The 26,197-nt window shown below is 37.7% G+C and overlaps 1 protein-coding gene across 2 annotated transcripts; it reads right to left on the reverse strand.

The window, feature by feature from the left end:
* Window positions 1-1,815: 1,815 nt before the first annotated feature.
* Window positions 1,816-25,037, reverse strand: LOC127629741 (ADAMTS-like protein 2). 2 transcript variants are annotated; one of them, XM_052106969.1, is made up of 19 exons: window positions 24,919-25,037; window positions 21,149-21,251; window positions 20,800-20,942; window positions 20,516-20,591; window positions 20,242-20,344; window positions 20,013-20,158; window positions 18,498-18,621; window positions 17,934-18,014; window positions 17,107-17,282; window positions 16,030-16,348; window positions 12,671-13,031; window positions 10,169-10,269; window positions 9,916-10,042; window positions 8,814-9,027; window positions 7,483-7,638; window positions 5,007-5,177; window positions 4,750-4,926; window positions 4,013-4,157; window positions 1,816-2,695 (listed from the first exon to the last, which is right to left on the reverse strand). In XM_052106969.1, exons 2-19 carry the CDS (start codon window positions 21,248-21,250, stop codon window positions 2,574-2,576), a joined length of 2,844 nt encoding a protein of 947 aa, XP_051962929.1. In that variant the 5' UTR covers window position 21,251; window positions 24,919-25,037; the 3' UTR covers window positions 1,816-2,573. The 2 variants fall into 2 exon arrangements, with proteins under 2 accessions (XP_051962929.1, XP_051962920.1); XM_052106960.1 differs by having other exon boundaries at window positions 17,107-17,303.
* Between the last annotated feature and the right edge of the window lie 1,160 nt (window positions 25,038-26,197).

Here is a 26,197-nt window from a genome sequence, read left to right on the forward strand (position 1 = left end):
TCTGTAACCATTAGTACAGGCACTTTTCAAAGCAGAAATAATGCAAAAAATAGCCATGGCGCAAATTTTATATCGCATATCATTTATGTGTCGTATAAAGTGTATTTGCCGAGCAATCTGACTGGGACATGCATTCTGTACTATGCTGTGAAGTTTTTGCAATAAGCATGTCATAAAAAACATTCAGGAAAATGATTAAGGTTGTCAACATTTTAACAGGTATATAATTTTAACTGGTATATCAATGGATGCGCTAATTCCTGGAACAGCGCACAAACAGGGGACAGTTTGCTTACATGTAACTTTTATTGAAACAGTTTTGGTCAGTTTTGAAGTGTTTCCTTGTAAAAGTGAACCAATCAAGAGGAAAATGCAACAATGTAAAACTTTTCAGAACAAATCAAACAAGCTACGAGTTTGAAAATGCCATGAATCTGAGCATAATTGAGCCAAACCCATCTGTCATAGGACAGATTATATTCTAGGAGGCCCAATTTTGGTTTTAGCTCAATATAGATAAAAACGTATAGTTACTGCATTTTGCCTTTGCATGGTACTTTTGTTCACCTGAAATGTTGTGCAAGCAGTGTCACATAAAATCCCTAAGAATTTTGCTGCTTTCTATAAGCAAGTCTTGATATTTTTTTTCTTTTTTTTTTTTTTTTTCTTCAGACAACATTTGTGTGGCACTTTTAGATTAGCCAATACAACCAGGGGAGCACTTGGTAAGATTTACATATTTTTATTATTTTGCTCTGTTAGACCTATAACACAGAAATCTAAAATAAGAATATTAGGGCTGTCAAAAGGTTAAAATAACTATTTACATATAATCTCATGATAAGTATTTTTTAAACGCCTTACCACATTTAATTCAGTGTAATATGAGTTAACAGGGAATATTATCAAGTTTGGCTTACTGATCGAGCTGTTGGGCTACCCAAGACAAAAAAGGGTGTTGAACAACAGCATCAGACTTTTTATTCATACTTCCTCATAACTGATAGGGCTTTTAAAAGGCATAAGTGCTGGAGAATACACATGATTTGAATGGTACACATGAATTTCTCTGGATCACTGGATATTTACAGACATTTTGGTGAGGATGTACAGTATATTAAAGTTGTGAAATTATAATGGTAACTCCAGTCATAGTTTAGCCGTACATGTAGGATTGTGAAATTGTGTGTCGGTTTCTGTAATCCATTTAATGGACTGATTTTATAATTCTCTGAATTCAGATTTGTGTGTGTAGTGGCACTCATTGTCATTGTTTTTTATTAAAATGATTTAAAAAAAAATTAAAAGATATAAACCCTTTGAAATCACCGTGATCTGCTTGGTTTTAAGTGTTACTATAACTTTTACCTTTTCATTTGTTCGAGAATTTAAGGTTGGCCTAAATATAAACAAATATGCAATGTGGAGGTTTTTTGGTGCTTTTTTGATAAGTTAGTTTTGAGCTGTTATGATGTGATAAATTAACATATCCTGATGTGATACTGAGGCCAGCAGGTGGCATCGGTCCTTGTGCAGAGAAATGGTCCATCCAGAACTTTGGTACAATTAAAAAAGTCAAAAAGAATGACAGTGTTGTTGTTGTTTCCTCCTAAAAACTGATTACATTTTAATCAAGTATTAACAGTGGGTTGTATTCACTGATAAATATAACACTTATTAATCAACCACTTGCCCTTAAAACTACAAACCAATGTATTAGTTGGAATATAATATTTATAATATTTTGAGATATAGGTAAAAAAAAAAGTGCAACGTAATGTATTACAATATATTAGGTTTATTATGTCTTGATAAAGCAATATATGAACTGGATACATTTTTAATTATAGCATGTTTCAAGTGTCAGGACTCACGCAATGACAAGGAAGAAATGACTCGTCAAGTTATGTCAAGCTCTCAGGTGTTCTTCTCACATTTTACATTTTGCTGAATCAATCATCAATCAAAATTAATGACACAAAAACTATTGAATTGGATACAGACAGAATGGGAAGAAAACATGAGATAGTAGAACACCTGCTCTTACAAATAAATTAACATAAGCATAGGTTTAGAAATAGTTTAACAGGATAAAAGTAAACAGAAAAGTTTAGGAGCCAGCAGTGGATGTACAGTACTAAATCAGGCTTCTCAGCCAGAGGTAACATTCAGTATTGACCTCTACCACTGCCAGATAATAAATGTCCAAATAAATCTGATGAATTATAAATACTTTTATGACATGCAATATAATCCTCTGAGCAATACCCAAATAATTTAATATTTTCTTCATGCATTCCAAAATCACAGGACATTGTCATAAAATAGGTATCATTTTTGTAATACTGACTGTAGCTAGCTTAAGATAAAAACAAATACTGATAGAAACATTCTGTGCTCTTCTTTGCACCAATCCATGACCAGGAACAATATGAATGTCATGAACAGGTGGAAACTTTGCCTGAACTCTGCCAGGCTCAAACTCCTGGATGTGTGCTTTTACTTTTATGGAGTGCTCTTATTTCAGGCTGTGTTTATGAAAAATTCTCAGCTCTATCTTTGTTGGCTTAGGACTAGGAAGCTCGGAGATTGCGGCAAGAATGGCAACAGGCCTTGCTGTAATACCAGTGACTGCACAGATTGACCCTCAGAGCTAGTGAGCAGTTGGTGGTTGGACGATCCTGGCAATTTTCATCTAGAGGAGCAACAAAACATGTAAAAGGCAGAGAGCATTCTCCAATTGGCTTGTGTTCCATTTGACTAAACAAGTGCAGTGCCTATTTCAGTATATCTGTCAGGTAAAATTTAATTACTAAGAGTTACTTTATGTGTGGTTTTTAGAAATTGCTAACAACACCTTTAAGAATGACACTGTAATAGTACAATAAGAAGACAACGGGCCCTATTTTAAGAGCACTAGCACTAAGCGCTATGCTATAAGTTATATGCGCAAAGTCAATGCATGGCCATGAAGTTTTGGTATTTTCGTGCAAGCATGCGCTAAGTCTTGGCAAAAGTAGGTTTGGCAAAATTGCTCAAAGCACTAGTGGGTCAAGTGCAATTTAATTCTGAGCTTTTTCTTCGCTTAATGCACCATCTTCGTAATTTGATATAGTCCATTTCCTGTCAAGCACTATATAAACAAAAACACCAAATTTATAAGCAGTTGGTGGTTTAAATGGACTGTGAGCATTAAATTAGTAGAATACAAATATTGAGTTACGTTCTTTTGTGCAATAACTGCGTCCTTACTGAATGTGAGGTGTATTTCTATGGCATCAGGATTTGGATGTAGGCTCCATTAAATTATAGAGAATGTAAGTATTATTATAATTAAATTTTCATCTACTGCCACACAATTCATGACTAGTATTAACAGTGATGCACTTCACTTCTACCGGTCGATTTAGATTTTTAACTAAAATGTATTAATTTATTGAAACAAATTTTTTTATTAAAATTCAAATTACACTTCAAACTAACCAAAAATATAATAAAAAACAAAGACAACAGGTGGAAAAACCCAAATATACATTTAAGTGTAAATGTAAACATAATAATAATTGAAAAATAAACCATGACCTTTAGAAACTGTTACACAAATCTCATACATTTTGGTTTCATAAAACGGCTAAACAGTGATTTTCAGGGATGTTATTTGATGTTCCACTATAAATTAACAGTTTGGACATTAACTTTATTGCCACCTGCTGGTGGAATCTCCAAACTGCAAATGCAGGGACTGATTTTAGACTTTGCGCTGAGAAAAGATGTTCTTCTCAAACGTCTTAGCACAATGACCTATCTCTCAATATAATACCAAATTGTTCCTTGCGCCACTTTATTTACATACAATACACTCACAGTTTGTGCGCATACACCCACAGATAGTGCAAACTCTTCCACCCATGCCCACTTGTGATTTGTGCTGGCATGAAAATGAAAGCTGTGCTAAGCGTGGTCTCAAAAATAGAGCCCAATGTTTCAAAGTGTATTTCATGTTAAGGCCCACCTGGTGGTTCTGTGGGGCATGGCTGGAGTGCACAGGTCTGCTTGTTAACGGGTTTGGTCAAAGAGTCGCATCCACGAACAAGCTCTCTTCCCTGGTAACACTTCACGTCTCTCATTCGCACACCGACACCACAAGTCTTGGTGCACTGTTTCAAGACACAATTCAAAACAAGAAGGAAAATATTATTACCTCAAGCTAATGAGCACTCACTGGAAAAGAGAGACTATTAACTTTTTCTCATAGCCTAATGCGCTGGCTTGTTGTCTAATGGCTATATGCGGAGCCGTCTACATAAATAGCATTCTATGTTCTAGCAATACTGATTTGAAATGCTCCTCATTTGCCTTGTGAATAGCACTCCTCACATGAACTGCCCAAGATCCTTGAATAACGCTGGTTGAAATAATTTATTATCGCTACTTTTCAGTGTTGAATAGTATAATTTACATTTAAACATATTTCTCTTGGCTTTGTTTGATTTTTTTTAGGACCAAGCGTACTGTGGGATTGCTTTTATGCAATATTGCCTCCATTTCTGTTCACAATTAGTTATATTAGAAGGTGGTAAAATTTTGTTACCAACAAAATGAGATGCTGAAGGTGTGAAAAAAGTATATAGTTATCTAGACTCTTGTATATAACTGGTTAGATATCAGGGTGCAGTTTAGCATTTTCTCAAAAGATTCTTGCATTGCAATGCAATAATTACATTGAGCTTTAAGACAAAAATGTTTCACCTCAGACCAAGGTGTTGTGTACCACTTGAAACAAGGCCTCTCAAAGCAGGTGTCATCATCTGCTGGTTTCTTGCTGCTGTCACATCCTTCATCCTCATGAATTTGGACCTTACCCCCCGTGATGCCCACACACAGCACAGTTCTTCTCTTCACTCCACGCCCACATGTTGTGTTGCACTATGATGATAGAAGAGAATGGTTACTGGAGAAATCTTTACAAATCAAATGCTTTCAACATAAATAGCCATAATCCTTACCCTCTCCCAGTCTTGGGCCAGCCAGTGTGGAGGACATTCATTATCTCCACAGGGGTGAACGGCAAGAGGTTTGTTCTCAGGTGAACACTGAGACTCGGGTACCACACGGCCCTCTGGGGTTTTGCAGTACACGTGCCGCACTGTTTTTCCATGCCCACAGATGCCTGAGCACTGCAGGGAAATGAAAATGTTAACATTGAAACTTTTTAAATATGAAATGCCTTTGTGTCTCTGATTTCTCAATGACATAGTCATTATGAATAAAAAGAATTACACCATGTATAACCAGGCATGACAGGACACATTTTCAGTGAATATGACTTTCAGTGACAATTAAGTAATTTTAAGTTCCACACTGATAGCAAAACCTGTGATGTGACACAATCACAGCCAGTGAGAAGATATTTTAATGAAGATATGAGGTGTTTTTGTTCATACATAGCAAGTGAATGGTGACTAAAACTTTGATGCTCCAAAAGGCATTTCAATGCAGCATACAAGTAATCTATTAGACTCCAGTGGTCTAATCAATGTCTTATGAAGTGATCCAATCAATTTTGGGTGAGAACAAACCTAAATGTAACTCCTTTTTCACTAGAAATCTTCACATCTTCAGTCTCCTTGGCGTTCATGATTTCAAGCTTGATTACACTTCTTAGTGCCATCTAGCGCTCTGCGTATGCATCAAGCACTAGGAGGTGTAATTGAGCTTGATATCATGATCATGCCAAGAGACTAAAATGGCAAGATGTACAGTGAAAAATGAATTATATTTTGGTATGTTCTCCCTCAAAATCTATTAAAACACATCTGAAGACACATGGATCACATGGATTACTGGTTATGCTGCCTTTACATGCTTTTTGGAACTTGAAAATTTGGGCACCATTCACTTGCATTGTTTGGACAAACAGACATATCACCAATAAAATATCTTCATTTGTGTTCTGTGGAAGAAACGACATAAAGGTGAGTAAATGATGAGAGAATTATAATGTTTGGGTGAAATATTCCTTTAATAAAAAGTTACGTGGAGCGGGATTTCGGACCGATTTCGGACAACCGAAACCAGGTGACCTCTCACTTGACACAGAGGCAAGCGATCAAGGGGCAGCCATATCAGCCTGCAGCTCTTGCCTGGTTGCCCACTAAAGCTAAGCAGGGTTGAGCCTGGCCAGTACCTAGATAGGAGACCTCCTGGGGAAAACTAAGGTTGCTGCTGGAAGTGGTATTAGGGAGGCCAGCAGGGGGTGCTCACCCTATGATCTGTGTGGGTCCTAATGCCCCACTATAGTGATGGGGACACTATACTGTAGAAAAGGACAATTTTTCAGATAAGATGTTAAACTGAGGTCCTGACTCTCTGTGGTAATTAAAAATCCCAAATTCTGCCATTGGCCCCTATCTATCATGGCCTCCTAATAATCTCCTTCCCTTAATTGGCTACACCACTCTACTCTCTCCTCTCCACCAATAGCTGGTGGGTGTTCTGGTGCACTATGGCTGCTGTTGCATCATCCAGGTGGGTGCTGCACACTGGTGGTGGTTGAGGAGATTCCCCCTATACTATGCAAAGTGTTTTGAGTGCCTAGAAAAGTGCTATATAAATGTAAGGAATTATTATTATTCACAATGACAGCGATTTAACCGCTGGAGGTCACCGAGTCTCTCAAATGTCAGTTGATAGGAGACTGTATTCCAGTCACTGTGTTGAAGCAGACTTGTCTCTGTGAGTGCCCTGTACTGACAAGCAGAAAAATGCTTATCACTTTCAGACATGCCTGGTTAAGACATGGTGTTTAAGTTTTTCCATACAGTTTTGAATATTTTTTTTTGTGTGCTTAAAATTTTGGCCACTATTTATTTAGAAGTCATATCACCCTGCAACTCTTGCCTTGTTGCCCACTAAAGATAAGCAGGGGTGAGCATGGCTAGTACCTGGATGGAAGACCTTCTGGGGAAAACTAAAGGTTGATGCTGGAAGAGGTACTAGTGAGGCCAGCAGGGGGTGCTCAGCCTGCAGTCTGTGTGGGACCCTACTGTAAAACGAGGACACTACTGTAAAAAGGCACCGTCCTTTTTTCTTCCACTTTTTGTACAAATATCTCCTTAAGATGATCAAATTATGATAAAATTGGGTTGTGTTTTTCCTCTTTTGTAAGTCGCTTTGGATAAAAGCGTCTGCCAAATGAATAAATGTAAATGTAAATGTCCTTCGGATGAGATGTTAAACCAAGGTCCTGACTATCTTTGGTATTTAAATCCCCTTCCCTGAATTGGCTACATACACTCCTCTCAATCAACAGCTGGTGTGTGGTGAGCATACTGGTGCACTATGGCTACCGTCACATTATCCATGTTGGTTCTGCACACTGGTGGTGGTTGAGGAGAGTCCCTCTCTACTATGTAAAGCACTTTGAGTGCCTAGAAATTTGCTATATAAATGTAAGGAATTATTATTAAGGAATTGTCTCACCGGTCCCCACTCAGACATTGTCCATTGGCGCTCACATGGAGGGCCTGTGCAGTTTTTGGTAGACGGTGGGCGAGTTGCCTCATCACATGTGTGGGTCTCATCTGAGCACCTGACTTCCCGAGTAACCAAGCTTCTGCGGCCGCATTTAGCTGGACACTGCACAACAACAAAAAATCTTTTATCTGTACTTCAGTTATCCTAATTTGTCTTAAAATTCATGTTCAGTTTTGTGATAAACAATTGCTCAAGAAACGATCTGTACTTAAAACCCCAACATTTAATAATAATAAAAAATTATATAATGGTGTATTTACTTAACACTTAAACACATACCTCGGGTCTTTAGAGACCCAGGACCTCATTCCACCCCCTGTCCCTCAAATATTTTTTGGAGTTGTGCCCACACCTCTTTATTATTCTTCAATCTATCTCTTATAAATAGTGAGACACACAAAAAATGCAAACATAGCAAAACATTTTTTTAAATATTATGGTTTAAGTACCAAAAGTATCTAGAGTCTCAAGAGACCGGAGGTATGTAAGAGTGTCTGGGTTTATTTATTTATTTTGCATTTCCATAAATTATATTTTTTAATAATTATTTCATATCTATTTGTTTACTATCACAGGATATCTATTTCTTTGTGTATTACAAGTGAAATGAGTACTATATTCATACAAATAAACGCTATATCACATTGATTTTCTGTGCAACAATTAACTATCAAAAATGGTGAATAATCAGTATTTTATATGCATATACACATATATAATATACATGTTATATTTTAATCAAGGTGGCGCTTAAGTTTCAGTGATTGACTTGATTTACATTTGACATTTCTATTTGACAAAGAAACAACATCAAAGTAAACTTTGCAAGTACAACACATGGCAAGTATGATATAACTATTGTCATTTGTGTATACTACTGAAATAATGAAAGTTATTTATTTAGACTCAAGTGCCTGAAAAAATTCACATAAGATACACATAAGCTTCACATAAGTTACACAAACATTATGTGTTATGTGTAGCTCAATATGTGTTTGACAGGCAGTTGTATTTCATGAAATTTCAGTGTGAAAATAATGAATCCCGTTCTTGATTTTTCCTAATTTGTTCCATTATCTCTTTAACTTATGAAAAATAAAACATCAAAATATATCAAATATATTTTATTTTATTGTTTTCAAATTGTCTTGAAACTATCTCTGCATTTTGTACATCCATTTTTGATAGATATTAGTGCTGGGTTACTAAAGACCCGAATAAGTGTTTGGGGAAATTACATGCATTTAAGGGTTAATGAGCTTGGTTTTTCAGCCTACCTCAGACCACTCAGCTACTTCCCATTGAGGGCCACAGGTGGGGCTTTTGCAGGCCCGGCGCTCTTGGGGGCGCTCTAACTGAGCCTCTGTACAGAGGTCACTGTACACGGAGCTGTCCAGTCCAGGAGCTAGAATCTTCCAGCAGCGCACCAGACGGAACTGGAATCCTTCTCCACAGGTCCGAGAGCACTCACTCCAGCTGCTTGCCTCCCATCTATGCATGAAAGTATAGGAGCAAGCCTTAAAAACTAAAAGGAGTTTTTTGCAGTTTTCTGTGAATAATAATGGGTCATAATCTCAGCTCTGTAGGTCTATACAATGCTGGTTATCTGGGTTCAAAACTTTGAAGCTCAAAAGCAAATAAAAGCAGCATGAAAGTAATCAATATGACTCCAGTGGTTTAATCCATATCTTCAGAAGCTATATGATAAGTTGGTGAGAAACAGATAAATGGTCCATTTCACTGTAAATCTCTACTTTCAAAAAGCCATCCTAAGTGCTCTTCTCCCTAAAGTGTTCTTCTTCTTTTGCTGTCAGTAATTTGCATTCTTCATGTATAGTAAAAAAGGACTTAAATATTGATCTGTTTCTTACCCACACTAATCATATCACTTCTGAAGATATAGATTTAACCACTGGAGTCATATGAGTACTTTTATGCTGCCTCATTGTGCTTTTTTGAGCTTCAAAGTTTCACATTGTATCAGTAGTGGTTCTAGGTTGTATGGTGCCCTGGGCGAAACCCCCTTCAGCACACCAACCTTGTGCTTTTTGGAGATTGACAACCCTTAGTCACTAAATGAGGGTAAGTAAATGATCTTTCAGAACTTTCATTTTTGGGTGAACTGTTTCTTTAATTCTACGTATTTACCACTTATGAAATAAGGCTGTCCTTTTCACGAGATTCCCATTATCAAACATCAAAACCTTTTAAAGTTTTAAAAGGTGGCACTCTGCACTAAATGTGGTTCTCTTTTTCATTTACTCTATGGAGAAATAAATCACAAGGACAGGGTTGCAATCTTCATAAAGGTATTGTAAATATCACTTTGAATTTCTTTGGTTTTCCTTTGCATTTCTGTGATCATGGTTGCACAATCACCTGGGCTGGCATTCTCTACCAATGCAGAAATCATGAACAGGCTCTGGTCGAGTCAAAGCATCACAATATACATCATCCACCTCAATGCCATCATACCGCACACACATTGCAAATGATTTCGACACTCCTGTTCAGGAAAGAGTATTGGTTAAAAACAACTCAACACACAAGCATGATTATCAAGAATGTTTAAATGCATGTGTGGCATTTAGGAGTTTGCAGGTACCATGAGTTCTAATGTCTTGACTAATACCTATTGAGCATGTCATGCTGCATGGTTCTTGAGAAGATAGTTTCCACCGGTACATGTCAGCAGGGCTTAGTTTGTTCTTCTGAAGGAATCTGTGGTTATTTCTGTGGAAAAAGAACACAACTTTACAGCAGTTATAATAGTTTTGAATTTAATAAAAAAATGTAAGTTATATTTATCATTTATTTTATATGGTATTTCAGATTATTTTCAATTTGTCTTTCAATGAAGTGACAGTTTTAGACTAGTTTTCTAAGTTATGCTAAATCACTTCAAGGCAATCAAAGTTTTATTTAATTTTTATTTCAGTTAATAAAATTGTTTTCATGTGGTTTTAGTTTTCGTTAACAATAATAATAGTAATAGCACTGCTATAACAAATATTTCTGAAAGTAGGCCATGGTACAGCCACCTGCACTGAATATTAGGCAGAACATTTGTGTTTGTTGATGCCGAGACACCAGCTGACACTCTGGACTTAAAGTCACAAAACCACTAACATTTTTACCATTCCTAGTCACACTCATTACCTAATGTCAAAACTGGAAAACAGTGCATTCTCTCAACTAGACAGAAGCAAATGCGATTTGTTCCTCGTGATAAATTCCTGGGATTTATCTGATGCAACAAGCCTTGTCTGTACCCGAGTGATCTATGGAACCTTTTTCCCACAAATAAAATCTTGAGTTATGTTTCTCAGGAAGGCAATTTTCCTAATATTCAGACTCTTTCTCTTTCCCACCTGGAATCTTTCTCTTCTCCTTCAGATTTGAGTAAGGGCAGTTTGTGAGATGTTCTTTATGATCTCTGGCAGAGGAGCTGGTAAAGCAATGTTTGGTCGCAGTGGAGGGAACTCAGCATGAATTATAAATATGATGGAATGCAATCCCACCAGCCATCGCTTGGCTGTCTCCCATCTGCACTCAGAGAGTGTTAACAAAAAACCTAAGCCAGAGCAGAGGGCAGTGGGACATACCTCAATTTACCTGCTAAAAGAGCCAACTGATAAAAATATTTGCCCAGTATATGAAAGACCTTTGTTGTGGCACTGCATCTTGTGACAATTTGATGGAGCAGGTTGAAAAAAGTTCTTTGCAAATGCTTTTTTTTTTTTTTTTAAGTTATTTACAAGAACTTGTATGTACTGTATTGTGACGATTTTTAATACTGGTAACAAATAAAAATGTATTACCAAGATCAAAAGTGATCAAAAGTGTTTGAAACGAAGTGACAATGAGACAGGAGCATAATGTTCAGCACTTACAATGAATAGGTTTATAGGATTATGTGTTAGTCCATTTTATTGCTGAAAGGTTACTCTTTCATAACTTAGGAGATAAATGGAGTTCTCAATTATGTACTGTAAATAAATTCCTTTAAAATGGACAGAAATGAGACAATATTTGACATTCAATGACAGTACAGAGCTACAAAATCAATGGGAATCACATAGCTCAGATAATTTGATCTTAAATGTTTCTTCTGAATCTCTAGAGATGTCAAATATTAGATTACTGGGGTCTTTTTCTCAGCAGAGAAAAGTCAGGAGACTTAAGCAACAGTCTCTTTTTGCTCTCAATTTAATCTAAGTGTCGTCTAGAAGAAACAATTAAGATTACCTATTTTGTGAATTTTACGAGCTATAGGAGGATTTCAATAGTTTACTGTCGAGGTTTGTCAACAGTTTGCTGACTAATGAATAATTACTTTAAATTGTGATTTGCACAGAAAAGTTGAATAGACATGGCTTCATGGTGTCCTTGCTGGTTTTAAAGGTATTGTTCACCCTAAAATGAAAATTCTCTCATCATTTACTCACTCTCATGCCATCCCAGATATGTATGACTTTCTTTCTACTGCTGAACACAAATTAAGATTTTTAGAAGAATATCTCAGCTCTGTAGGTCCATACAATGCAAGATAACTTTGAAGGTCCAAAAAGCACATAAAGGCATCATAAAAGTAATCCATACAGCTTCAGAATTTAAATCTGTGTGGGTGAGAAAGGACAATATTTAAGTCCTTTTTTACAATAACCTTTACTATAACTATAACTATAAAAAATACACACTCTCCTTCCTGCCTAGTAGGTGGCGATATCCACAAAGAATGCGAAATCGGCAAAAATAAAAGAAGAATGTGAAAATGAAAGAGGAGATTTATAGTAAAAAAGGACTTAAATATTGATCTGTGTTCTCAACCACACCTATCATATAGCTTCTGAAGACATGGATTTAACTACTGTTTTATGGATTATTTTTATGCTGTGTTATTGTGCTTATTGTAGCTTCAAAGTTTTGTTCACCATTCACTTGTATTGTATGGACCTACAGAGCTTTTTTGTGTCTTGCCAAATAAAGAAAGTCATACACATCTTGAGACTTTTAATTTTTGGGTGAACTATCCCTTTAAGGCACCACAAAGACATTGTAATTGCTTCAGCAAACTAAATACTAAACATTGTTATTGAAACAACTTCAGCAAGCAAGGTCATGCATGATTTACCTGGTGCGATTGTTGCGATTGCTGTTCCGTAAACTGGTAATAAAAGTTCTGTTTGGGGAAATGAAGTCCCCTGTGTCATTTCGGCGATGGCCCAAGGTGAACTCAAGCAGTGTGCCATTAAGGCTGGCTTGTTCAAAACTGCTGTAGTCTAATTCCAATGGCCCTGCTTCAGAGGACAAGCCATCCCGATGAGTAAGAAGCTGATTCGTTGAGATGTTGACAAGAACACCATCTGAGCCATCTCGTTCTCCCAACAGTACCCTCCAGATGAGGTTTTCAGAGTTGACCAGGTCCTCTGCAGGTCGGTTTACTGGTGCAACATCAGGGGATCCCACTGCGCTGGGCCAGCTGCAGTTTCCCTCTTTTAAAACAAAAAAGAAGGACTTAAATTATTTTTGTTCAAAACGAAAAGTGTTCAAATAGACTTAATGCATTTTGCTTGAGGGCTCTAGTGTGCCTGTGGATACATCTACAATTGAGTGCAACAGTGCCCGTCCATTTTCTTTAGCAGCCTTCATTACTTAAGTGTTTGTCCCATTCATTTTTTTCATAAGGATTTCATAAAATCCTTTGTAAAAGCGCTCTAAGCCATGAACCAAACCAACCAGATCTGAGATGAATCACAAGATTATAAGCGTTGATTTCAAGCAAAAAAGTATTTAAGTATCAGACAAAAAGGCTGTTTATTTAACATTTTTGATGAGGAAATGAACAAAAATTCCATAAAGCATCGCAAATTAAGTAATCTAATTAAAAACAATGGGAATATATCAAACTATTGATTTTAAGTTGTTGATTAGAAGTATTGAAACAATGTATGTTAATTGTATTGCAAAATAAAAAGATATACACAAATATTTAAGATGTTTAAAAGTGTAGGGTGCCCGACTCGATTACATCATTCACAGTGCATCCTGCGAGGGGGCGGTCGCCGCAGAGCTCTTTTGGCGCACTTTGTTTGCAGCAAGTTTCTGAATTCACAAGAAGTGTAGTTCTTCACCAGGAATTCAGCTATTGAACACCATTTTTTATAAATTAAGTTGAAGTAACAGGGACTGATGGCTTCATCAGAAGCATTTGCCATCAATTAACAACCTCAACAGTTCTGTCTTTAGAAGTTAACATTAAAGGTGCAGCATGTAAGATTCAGAAACCCTTGTTATTAATGACACATTTAGATGTTCATCATCTAAATTAGCTGGTTCACAGCAGCAAGACACACTTCCTTCATCAGAACACCCAATTTAATTTATTATTATCTAGGTTAGACCGAGGGCAAACACAAGTCCATTACAACAAATGTCCACAATCCTCTAACTTCAGCAGATGGAAAATGCTAGGCCTGTTTGAATTTTTTATCTCCTGCGGCTAATGTTTGTGTTGCAGCTTATGCATTATAAAGGACTCCATAGGGCCAATAAAAAGAGGCATCTTTAAAAACTCTGGCAACTCACTGATTGTCAAGTGAACCATGTACTCTCTTGGCTGTCCCCCACTTTCTTAAGATATAGTGAAAGCAGCACTCCGGTGCATAAATATGATGTCAGAGGTGAGGCTGAGAGGCAATTTAAAGGGTGATATAGAATCCTTCATTTGGTATTGTATTAAATAGTTCACCTTAAAATGTGAATTCAATAATTATTTACTCCTCATGTAGGCCTTCAAAAGAGAACCTTCGACAAACAATAGCTCCATACAACAACAGTACTGTATAGTGACCAAACTGTCAACCTCCAAAGGGGATAAAAAAAATACCATAATAGGTGCCCATACGAAGTTCTGAAATCTTATTCTTGTTTGTGGTCAAATTCGGAAATGGCATGTTGACACGTCACACCAGGTTATAACAAAAATGTATCATATTATTTCTGAAGATTTGGAATATAGTGTTCTACTTTAGTGGTTTATTTTCTCTCTCTCTCTTTTTAGGAGCTTGACAGTGGCCACTATGGACAGTAGTTGTATGAAAAGAGCTGTGTGAAGATTCTTCAAAAATTCTTTTTTTGTTCCACTGTAAAAAAAAAAATAACAGCATATGAGTTTAGATCAATTTTTATTTTTGGGTTAACTACTCCTTGAAATTGGTAATCAGAGAATCAAAATTTCCTTAATATTTAGACAAACAAAATATCCTCCACAGTCTAAAAAGTCAGCAGGGTGGTTCTATTTACCACCCTGCTGAAACATCTTGTTTTGAAATCAGTCTGTTCGTGATGTCACGAAACATTGCTTATTTGTATTTAGACATTCCACATCATACGTCATTGCACCTTTGGGCCCCGCCCACTGGCGCTCAGTTCGAGAGAGCAGGACAGACAGGCCTAGTGTGGCCAACTATTACTGAACACCAAAGGGGACCATCTAGACTATTTTTAATTATGTTTGTTTTTTAACATGCACTGCACAGACGTCTTTGACACCTGCATGTATCTCGCCACTTTTAAAAGACATGGTGTAAAGTTACACTGAAGAGGAGAGGCAATTCTCTTTCATGCATCTGATCTGCCTCTTCTTGTTTTGAGCAAAATATGCTCCTGCATTCTTTCGAACATCTACGCTATTTTAAATTGTTGGTGTTTGTAAACATACACTAGATGGACGTCTTTGACTGTTTTGATGTGTTTCCGGGACTGTGCACCTCAATGCGCCTATGTGTGTACAAAATTTCACTGTGCTTTGGACTATGTGTTTGCATTTTGTTCAGTTCATGTGTGCGTGGATTGCTTGTGAACAGTCATAATAGGACTCAAGCTTTGCAAAGGAACTGTTATTGAAGGATGGGGCAGTTAAAAACACTTGGACACAATAAAAAACATAAGTGAACCATTTATTTCATGAATATTTCAAGTGCCATGATTGTTTGATAGTTATGGTGCTGAGTGTCAACAGTTGTGCTTGATATGAACAGTTATTTATTTATATTTGGATCCAATGTGCTGGATGTGTGTTATGTGTAAACCATGAAAATTAGATTTATAATGTTGTGGAGCTTGTTCATTCTCTTCCGATTGAGTTTCAAATATGGCTAAATTTGAATATTAGCCAATCATGACAGTGGGTGCTTCATTGACGTTTTAAGGAGGTGCTTGAAACTTTCAGAGAAAGCCAAGCATTTCAGAAAGAGGACCAGAGACAGGGTGGACAATTATCATATATTACTAAATGATGACTGTTTTGGTGCAAAAAAAAATCCTTTAATAACATTATCAGTGCACCTCAGGGAAGATAATACAATTCTAAAAAATAAAAACAAATAGCATTTCATGACCTTTTTAAGCTACATTTGCCTTTTTAAATTAATTGGCCAGGATGTTATTTAATAAATTCAGACTCCATTCATATAGTTACTTTAAACCTACCTGTAAACTGGACTGGTGTTTCAGCATCCTGCTCACAGTCAATGACAGCTGTCTCGTACACTTCATTGGTCTCCTGACCAGGCTTTTGTCCCTCCACAGGTCTTGGCCCGGTTTGTACATGGATTCCTTCCATCTTAGGGACTGCCTTATCATATACACTTTCATTGTGATGTAAAGCACTCCCAATCTCCATTGAAACCAGACTGGATCCACCATTGCGACCTGTGTAAATGGGCGGCTGGGAGACTGAAGGAAGTGAGTCCCGCATCACTGTGTACTCATAGGTGATGTAAGGATTATGGCCATTTTGGTTCCAGACCTTTAAGGACACAAAAGTTGAACACAGAGAAAAAAGACAAATGCATCTATGTAAGGGACAATGTTCAGTCAGATAATTATTATTGCAAAAAAAAAAAAAAAAAACAGGTGATATGGGGCATATTTTGCGATAATGTATAATTGCGGTGACTGTACAGAATCTCCATTTTTTACATGACTACTTACCAAATCAATACATAATATTAGAGACAGACACGAAACTAGCACAGCTATGTAGGAAAGTGTTTGCTTGGGACAACAGTCAATTCTACATTTTAGCAGTCATTTTACAAATAAATTTGACAACAGAATACCATGATTGACCAATCAGAATCAAGAATTCAACAGAGCCACATAATAGGTTAAATTATGATAATTTCTAATTTTCTAATGTTATTTTCTTATACAGGAAAACATTATATAAACTTTCTGGACAATTCTTTCCTAAAATGTTGTTCCATGTGTTGCATTTATATTTTGCCCCTGTTTGGTAATAACATGGTATTGTGGTTAAATACTCCCATAACATTTCCCTTCCTCTTGAAATACTCCTTCATCCTATGGTCAATCCATAAATCCACAAGATTAAATGTGAAAGAATTAGAATCGTTCCTCCAGGGGCAATGAATCACAATATTACCCTTTATGCAGAGTGAACCATTAGACCTTTGGCCTGCACTAAGTCAAAGCCATGGTTAGCCAGCCAGTGAGATTACCCATGAGCCCTTGGCGGCGAAGGGAGGACCACGGCTACAGTACCAGAACATTGATGGGCTGATCGATGGGCCCTTTTGCCACGATGTACTCGATTCCCGTCTCATACACATCTGTAGGCCGCCGGTACTTGAAAATGGTCCCTGCTGCATGGAAGTTCTGAGGGGTGTCCACTTTATAGGCACCATTGAAGAAAAAGTTCCCTGCTTGGTCAGTCACCGCTGGAAAATAACAAAGTATGTCTATAAATAACAAAGAAGATGTTTTTTCAAGATAGTTGTGAGTTCACTGATAATTTCTCTATAACTTTGCATTTGTAAGCCCTAAAATTGTAGATAATAACTTCTTCAACTGAAAGAGGTCTTCTTTCTTTCTAACTTTAAGCTGAATCTGATTAAATGGAAGCTTTGTGTGAGGAACAGACCATAGATCTCTTTCACGCTTCCACGGTTTCAATGACATATCATGATTTAAACATGTAGGACAATGTTTAACAACTTAAATCTTGGTCTTCCTCATACAAAGCTATAATATGTCTTTAGAAGACTTGGAATATAGCACTAAGCACTTGACAACCAGTAGTCACATCTGCTTTTGTTTCATGGTAAAGAGCAGCATTGGTATCTCCTTTTTTGTGTTCCATGGAAAAAAGGAAACCATATGGGTTTCTAAAGACATGAGGGTGTGTAAAGTTTACTTTACTAAATATTCTTTGCATGTTCTTACCAAATGTACAATAATAAACCGCTGGGCATAGGGTTAAGGGAAAGTTCACTGTTACACATACCTGTATCCTGATTTCTTTTAAACTGTTCCAATTTAAATGATTACAGTTGGTAAATTGTACAGTGTAAATGATTACAGTTACTCACCCAGTATATCTGCAGACTTCTTTCTCTCTATAATCTGGATGTCCCATGATCCTTCTGGGATTTGTGTTATGAAAGAATAGCCTTCAAACACAGAGTTCACTTGATTAATATTCTTGTTCCTCTACAAACTTTTAACAGAAACACTGAAAATGCACATCACATTTTACAGCAAAAATGTTTGTTTATTTTGTTTGTTTATTTTTTATTGAGTATTTTTGTTTTCTTTTCTTTAAAAAAAGATCTAAACATTCTTAAAACAGTATCAATTTACTTGTCTTTTTTCAGAGAAATGTATAAAAACTTTAGTAAAGTTTATGCTTATATCAAGAAAAAACTATTTTCCAATGAGGTAAGAAAAAAAACTTGATTCAAAGGTTAAGATGTTTCTTTGTCTTGCCCCATTGGCAATTCTTTTTTCTTCTTGTTTTAAGCATAAACTTCACAAAATGTTGTTAGATTTAATATCTTATGTCATTCAAGTTTTTTTGTTTGTTTTAAGGATTAGATATTTTTACTGGAAAATAAGAAATACATTGTTTTTGCAGTGTACCAAGATGACATTACCCAGACTAGAAGCCCCACGACGAAAGTTCCCGGTAACACGGCTGCAGCTGCTCCCATCTCCCTGACAAACACCGCACTTATCCAGAGTGTTAGGGGAGAAGAGGACACCATCACATCCAATAGGCTGCAACATTACAGTATACAGTGTCAAAGCTTTGAACAAAATATCTGAGAATAATATAATAGGGATGTCCCGATTCCATTTTTTTGAGAGCAAATAAGAGTACAGACGCTTCCTTTTTGGTACTCGCTGATACCAAGTCCGATATCTGTTTTATTTTAAAAAAAATTCTAAATTCCATTTCAACAACAACAAATTACATTTATATAGCGCTTTTCTCAAACTCAAAGCACTTTACATAGTATAGGGGGAATCTCCTCAACCACCACTGTGCAGCACCCACCTGGATGATGCGACGGCAGCCATAGTGCGCCAGAACACCCACCACACACCAGCTATTGGTGGAGAGGAGATGGTAGAGTGATGTAGCCAATTCAGGGATGGAGATTATTAGGAGGCCATGATAGATAAGGGCCAATGGGGGAATTTGGCCAGGACACCGGGGTGCCCCTACTCTTTACGAGAAAGTGCCCTAGGGATTTTTAATGACCACAGAGAGTCAGGACCTCGGTTTAACATCCCATCCGAAAGACGGTGATTTTTTTATACAGTATAGTGTCCCCATCACTATACTGGGGCATTAGGACCCACACAGACCGTAGGGTGAGCACCCCCTGCTGGCCTCCCTAATACACTTCCAGCAGCAACCTTGGTTTTCCCCAGGATGTCTCCCATCCAGGTACTGGCCAGGCTCAACCCTGCTTAGCTTTAGTGGGCAAGCAGGCAATAGCTGCAGGGTGATATGGCAGCATTAAAATCAAATTTTCAAATTAAATCAAATTAAAATATAACAGTTAATTTTCAGCCTAATATTGTATTATTTTTTATCAAATTAAGTGCCTTATTAAGAGTATGAGTACAAGTACGTGAGTGCGGAATCGGACCCAATTCCGATATCAGTATTGGTATGATAATGAATACATTTTCACATTTTATGACTAAAATGTTAGTGGTGCTTCCTTTTGTCACTACCACAATATTGGAATTGGAATGACAATGTTTCCATTATTTTCCTTGTCTCTATATTCTGGTTCAAATATATGGCTGGGGCCCCACACGGGGACTGTGTACACTGCCCCAAGTCAAAAGAGCCCACCCACCATCTCTATGTTATTCTAATCCCTCCCTGACTTATGTCCCTCCTTCTGTGTAAATCTATGAGATTTGTTATAGTGTGCCAGGCGGAAATGGTGCACTATTTTTATCCCTTTTAATAGATACCAAAGTGAAGAGGGTTACAGAAAACGACTGGGGAGAAGAGGGGGGACAGGATCAGGAAAGGACCTTGAGCCAAGACTCTGACCACAAGACTACAGCTCTGACTAGTATGGGATGAAAAAATCTCAGAGTATACATGCAGTGAATCACATGATATAGCTGTCTAATCCACTTACTTCACACCTCCCATTCACACACACTCCCCTGAAGTTGCTGTACTTGCAGGATGTTCCATCACGTGCAGGTACCATCAGCTGTCTTTGGCCATCAGAGGTGGTGCAGTGCAGGTCGCATGGATTACTGGAGATATGAACGTAGTCATCTACAGGGGTACAAATAGGGATGAGTGTTTTTACATTATTGATAACTTTACAACACAGCATAGTTAAATAAAATGGTTAATACCGGGATATAGAGGTTTCCAGTGGTAATATTTTCCATTGTAAACCTGAGAATTGAATGACCAGCACTGTTCTTCTCTAAAGCTTCTCCCTGTAGCAGGACATTCCTGTAATTAATTGAGCACAAACAGTTGAGTCATTCTGAATATTGCCTTACTGTCTATTTGGTTGATATTGTCTATTGTAAGGTAGGGCATTAACAGTTAGCCCAAGGATTGCTGTCAATTCTGGGATGCACTGTGTATGTGTGTGAGGAAAGATAGCTACTGTAAGCTAACCTTTGTATTGCAGAGATGATACTTTTTTGCATTGCCTGAGCACGTCATGTTGTCCTTACCAGTTGTTGTTTTCTTTCTTTGAAATAAAGAGGTTTAGTTTACCAACAGCTCAACAAAATAAGACATCTGTTTCCATCGAAATTTTACTCTCTTTTCCTCGTGCCTAATAAAAATGACTTATGTTTGAAAGCTACGAAAAGGTTGAAGTTAAATCTGAAAATAATTATTTATAATAGCCTAAAATGTAATATCTCAAGCAGATGTTTGGTGCCACAACTACTGACCTTTGCTTAAGACAGTGTCTCTCCTGTGACATGACACCTCCTCCACAGATCCGTGTGCAAGCTGTCCATTTTGTCCATTCTCCCCACCAGTATGTGATCACCTCCAGCCCGTCCTCTAGACTATTTGAGGCAACACCCTCTTCCTTTGGCAAATAAAGCATTCATTCAGAAAATGAAACTGAAGACCAATACCTGTGCTAAGTTCAGACTGTAAAATGTCTTCCATTTAGAATATTTGAAATAGATTATTACAATGTAGTATTCTGATATATACTCGGTATTGATTTATCATCACATGGTAAAGAGTGAGAAGAACAAAATTCTGAATGAAATTGAAAATTTTACAAACCTGTCCTCTGCTTGAGAGATTTCCCAGAGAGAAAGCCAATGTTACAAGACCAAGCAGCACCAGACTGCTTTCCCCACACTGGGCCCTTGACCAGATCCTCATCCTATAAGGATTTAAAATTTGGAGAAAGGAAACTTAGGGACGAATTCATCAAACAGTTGTGCATGGTATTTCAGCACAAAACCCTGCATCTTATACACTTAATACAAATTTTTAATGTGTATGAACACAAACAAAAAAAAACATTTCAGAAGAATATCGCTGTTATGTAGGTCAGTTCAATGCAAGTGAATGGTGGCCAGAAATTTGAAGCTCCAAAAAGCACATAAATGCTGCATAAGAGTAATCCATAAGACTCTAGTGGTTTCACCAATGTATTCTGAATGGATCCAATTGGTTTTTGGGTGAGAATAGACCAAAATATAACTCCTTTTTCGACTATAAATCTTGACATTAGCAGTCTCCTTGGAGATCAGGATTTCAAGCTCGATTACACTTCCTATAGCGCCAGCACTAGAAAGTGAAATCAAGCTTGAAATCATGATCGTGCCTAGAGATTGCAATGGCAAGATATACAGTGAAAATGAGTTACAATTTCTTGCGTTCTAACCCAAAACCAACAGAATTACTTCAGAGGACATTAATTTAATAACTGTAATAGTATGGATAACTTTATGCTCCCTTAATGTGCTTTTTATAGCTTGAAAAGTCTGGCCACCATTCACTTGTATTGAATTGACCTATAGAGCTGAACAATTATTCAAAAATCTTTGGTTGTGTTCTGCAGATAAAAGAAAGTCATACACATCTGGGATGGCATGAGGGTGAGTAAAAGATGAGCACCACCAATCAAATAAGTTGCCATGGGTTTAATGAATTGTTCCGTAATTTATACAAGTTACTTGTACTATTGATATTTAAGTACATTTATTAACAGTTACTTTAATACTTTTACTTAAGTAGATTTCTCATGAGCTACTTTTACTTTTATTTTAGCCAATTTCCTTGAAGGTATCTTTACTTTTACTCAAGTATGACAAATACTTTACACAACACTGGAATGTAGACATGCAATAAATAGGATTCTGTACAGTCAGCAAGCCATTACCGTACAATTAACCCCTTCAGGATGACACAAGACATGATCACCATGTCAGTGTTAACAATACTTTACATTATTACTATATTATTTATTACATACACAACACAACACGTAAGCCGGGGCAGATAGCCTTGGACATCAAGCCCTAAGACCAAAATCAATCTGCAATCCCACCATCGGGCTTATAGCCCTGCAACGTTGTCCTAAAACCCACCCTTAACACAATGCTCTGGTGCCAACGTCACACACCCCACCCATTTCACAAGCAAAAGGGAAGCTCAAGCTGAGGTATCAGACTCTGGAAACTAGCTAGAACTCAAAATGAGCACAATGAAGCCCCGGAACTGACAATGGGAATGCAACTGGCCCTGGCACGTTCTAGCACACCCTCATTTGGACTGATAGTGGAAACGCAGCTAGTGACAGGAAGTATGAGATTCTACAGCTTGTGGATTAAAAGCATTCAGTAATGTGACATAAAACTAATATTCATAGTGCAGCATTCAGATATTTGTAAAGAAGACACTACCATAAAAATGAGCAGAAAAGCTATTAACCACACAAACACTCATTCAGCACTGGCCCAGCCCCCCTTCAACTAATGTCTCCTCATCAGACCTGCACGTCCAATTAGGTAGGCTCCTTAAAGTAAGCAAACAGATCGTCTCACTCTGTTTGCAGTCTGGCTTTTTCTGGCACTAAATATTAGTGACAGGTGTCTTAAACTACCCACAGGAGCACATGGAGTTCATTATCCAACCCAGACACAGCTGGAGAACTGCCAGCTCGCCAAACACTCATCTCCCACAGACCACGTGCTGAGGCTGCAACGGCCGAGACAGACCTTCCTCTTCTGAACTTCCCAGGCCACGAAAAGAGAATAAACATAGGCCCCAGACCCCCTCCTCCTCCTTCCCTGGAGGCCTCCACTCAAGGGAAGAGGGGTGTTTTTCTTTCCCTGGCAGCAGACAGACAGCAGGGCCATTCCCCAGTTGGGGGCAAGCCCTGCTGGAAGCAGATTCATCCTTCTCTGGAAGAGCTTCTGGTCTCAGGGATCAGACTGAAGGATTCCTTAGTTCTCAACAGACTTCTCACATTCATAGCCTTGCCTTGGAAAATCAACGTTTCACTTGTTTCTTGCTTTCTATGAAATAGGAGAAGGGTACAGACCCATGATAGGAAAAAGTTAATGACAGGTAAAACATGTAAGTGTCTTCCTGCAGATTAACAATAAGTGTTTAGGTTCAATTGCTTGGCCCAAATCCAAGTTTGATAATGTCACAATCATCTACAGATCTCTTTTCACAATGTTTTACCAATGTAGTGTTTTACCTCTGCAGCCAGGTAACAATGGATGCCAGCTATATCATTTTATTCATGTTTTGTCCCCTATGGATTTATCACAAAACTTCTCACATATAGAACTGCATTTGTGTTTGTCTCCCACAGATGTATTTTGTGAGATCCGAAGGAAATTTATCCAGAGATATGCATTATACAAATATGCAAAAAGTCATCAATAGCATCTTTCGCAATATAAGGATGAATTGTGTACCACGCCATAGTTTACATGAACCATACCCCAGAACTAAATGTTCTAGTGGATTCGGGTGTGATTTACTGTTGCGCACCTGAGTTCGGAGAAACGATTTGAAACCAACCAAACAAATAATAAATGCTGTTTGTTGAAGAAACTTTAAATGTACATTTATGCATTTGCCAAACACTTTTATCCCCAAGTTAATCACAGTGCATTAAAGCTATACATTTTATCAGTTCATGCATTCTCTAGGAGTCAACACATGACCTTAGCATTGCTAGCATCATGCTCAACTACTAAACTACACAACTAAACTACAGGCAAACATTTCAAATGTACATTAGGTTAGTGGTCAATCATGACAAATACTTTTGTAAATTGTGTCTCTTTCTTGAGTTTATAAAATAACTTATTCTTATGAACATAATTTAGATAGCTAAACTTTAGTATATAGTTGAGATAGAAGACATACTTTTATCATGAACAGCTTTCTCATTTGATTGCTTTTGGATGCTGTCCACCCTGAGCTGCTCCCTGATTTCTTGTGGTTCCCCTCTTCCATTCATCATCCAGTATGAAATATTTATGTCAGTAGCTGTTTTTAAGCCTAATATAAAATTGATTGCCCTCTTGATTTACAAATGACTAAAACCACACATAAATTTTCTGGGATTTCTTTCTTTTCTTTTTTTTTTTTTTTTTTGATGGTTCTTTCAAAACCTGACAGATTTATCAGAGCTATTTATTTATTCCAGTAGAAATCTTCACTTATCTACAGTATTATTTAATTGTACAAGCATTATTTTTATGAATTTATCATATGACATTGAACTAACAAAATGTTCTTCTTTGGACTAAAGTAAGCTTCAGCTGTTCTCTTCAGCTGGACTGAAAGTTTTCTAACAGTACTATAATTTTCTTTTACTGGATGACCATTACTTTAATTTTATGGAATTTCACTCCAGCTCTTTGCGTCAGCAAAGCGGTCAACGCTGTTTGTTTGGGTTTGTTTTGCTGTGGAACAAGTGTCTAGTCTAGTCTTGGCTTCCCAGTCAAAACATTCTGCACTATTAACTGCAATGGACACTTACACATGCACACGCAGTAAATATTTGCCCATGCCCTTACCTGCAGTCCTGGGGCAGTGTTGGAGCTGAGTGCTGGTTGGACAGTGTGGGTGGTGCTGGTGGTGGCAGTGGTGGTTTCTAATGGTGTGCTCTGAGGATGTGCCTTGTAAAGAGGGTAAGGTGTTCTCATGCATCCCTCCTCTCCCCCCCTACCTCTCCTCCTACCTCCCCCTTCCTTTTCCTTTAGTCCCTGCAGGAAGAAAGTGGTAGCGTTTGGAAACGCCTATGTAAAAACACTTTTCCAGCTAGTGCCAAGCTCATGGGCTGCCACTGCTGTGTGGTGGAGCTGAGCCACAGTGCCACAACCTCAGCCAAGATGCTGTCTGCTGGTCTCCACTCACAGACAGACAGGGAGGAAGTTGCAGTTTCCCACAGAGCAGCACCCCCCCCCCCCCCATTCCCCTCCTCATCACATCGACCCATTCACCCTCACCCTCCCAAAGACTCCAACACAGACACAGCCTGTCTATCCCAGATCATCCTCTTTTATGCTTCCTTCTTTACATTTACAGTAAATCTGTCTTACTGTATGTCCCACCACCACTGTTCTACATTATGTTCCCATCCAGAGACAGCCCTCAGTACCCTGGGCCATGAGAATAACAGCACTTAATGGGATTCCTGATAAAAATCCTAATGAGAATAATGACCACAATAATAATTGAGATTAGTGCCTGAGAAAAGATAGTGATGAGACTGTAAAAAACAGAGCAAACCACTTCTTAATCAGTATTTTTTTCTTGTTTTCCAGTAAAATATTCTAAACATCTTTAAAACAAGATACTGTACATTCACTTGAGTACATTCACTTAGAACAAAAAAATAAGTCTTGCTTCTCATGTAAATGAATTTTGATCTATATGAATGTGAGACAAAAATGTTTTTTAAGAAAATTATGTTTTTTGCAGTGTCTCACGAGCGAGAGAAAAATAAAGAAATGGATTGAGAAAAAATTTCAGGCAGCCCAGGCAGATAGTTGAGACCACCATGCCTGTGTGTGACGTGTGCATTTAAAGACCACATGTTCTCAGTTGCCTGTCTGTCTGCTCTGTACATTAGGGACGCTTCGCTACACTTAAAGCTCAATCAAACACTCCGCTCAACCACAGATTTGTACGGTGATAGACATACTTCAAGAGATTTGCACAGTCTAGGAGTCTGGAGGAATGGTCGCTTTTTAAAAGCCCAAAATTACAAGGCAGCAAATGCAGGGAATGTGTGTGTGTGTGTGTGTGTGTGTGTGTGTGTGTGTGTGTGTGTGTGTGTGTGTGTGTGTGTGT

The sequence above is a fragment of the Xyrauchen texanus genome, chromosome 3 (assembly GCF_025860055.1).
Source record: "Xyrauchen texanus isolate HMW12.3.18 chromosome 3, RBS_HiC_50CHRs, whole genome shotgun sequence".
Classification (NCBI taxonomy): Eukaryota; Metazoa; Chordata; class Actinopteri; order Cypriniformes; family Catostomidae; genus Xyrauchen; species Xyrauchen texanus.

What these genes read in the sequence shown, in the direction of transcription:
- LOC127629741 (XM_052106960.1), bottom strand. Translation starts at nt 21,250, where the DNA reads ATGAGGATCTGGTCAAGGGCCCAGTGTGGGGAAAGCAGTCTGGTGCTG. An exon ending in CTGGAAACCTCTATATCCCG is followed by an intron (nt 20,159 to 20,241) that starts GTATTAACCATT and finishes GTACCCCTGTAG; the next exon opens with ATGACTACGTTCATATCTCC. An exon ending in ACACAACACCTTGGTCTGAG is followed by an intron (nt 4,158 to 4,749) that starts GTGAAACATTTT and finishes GTCTTGAAACAG; the next exon opens with TGCACCAAGACTTGTGGTGT.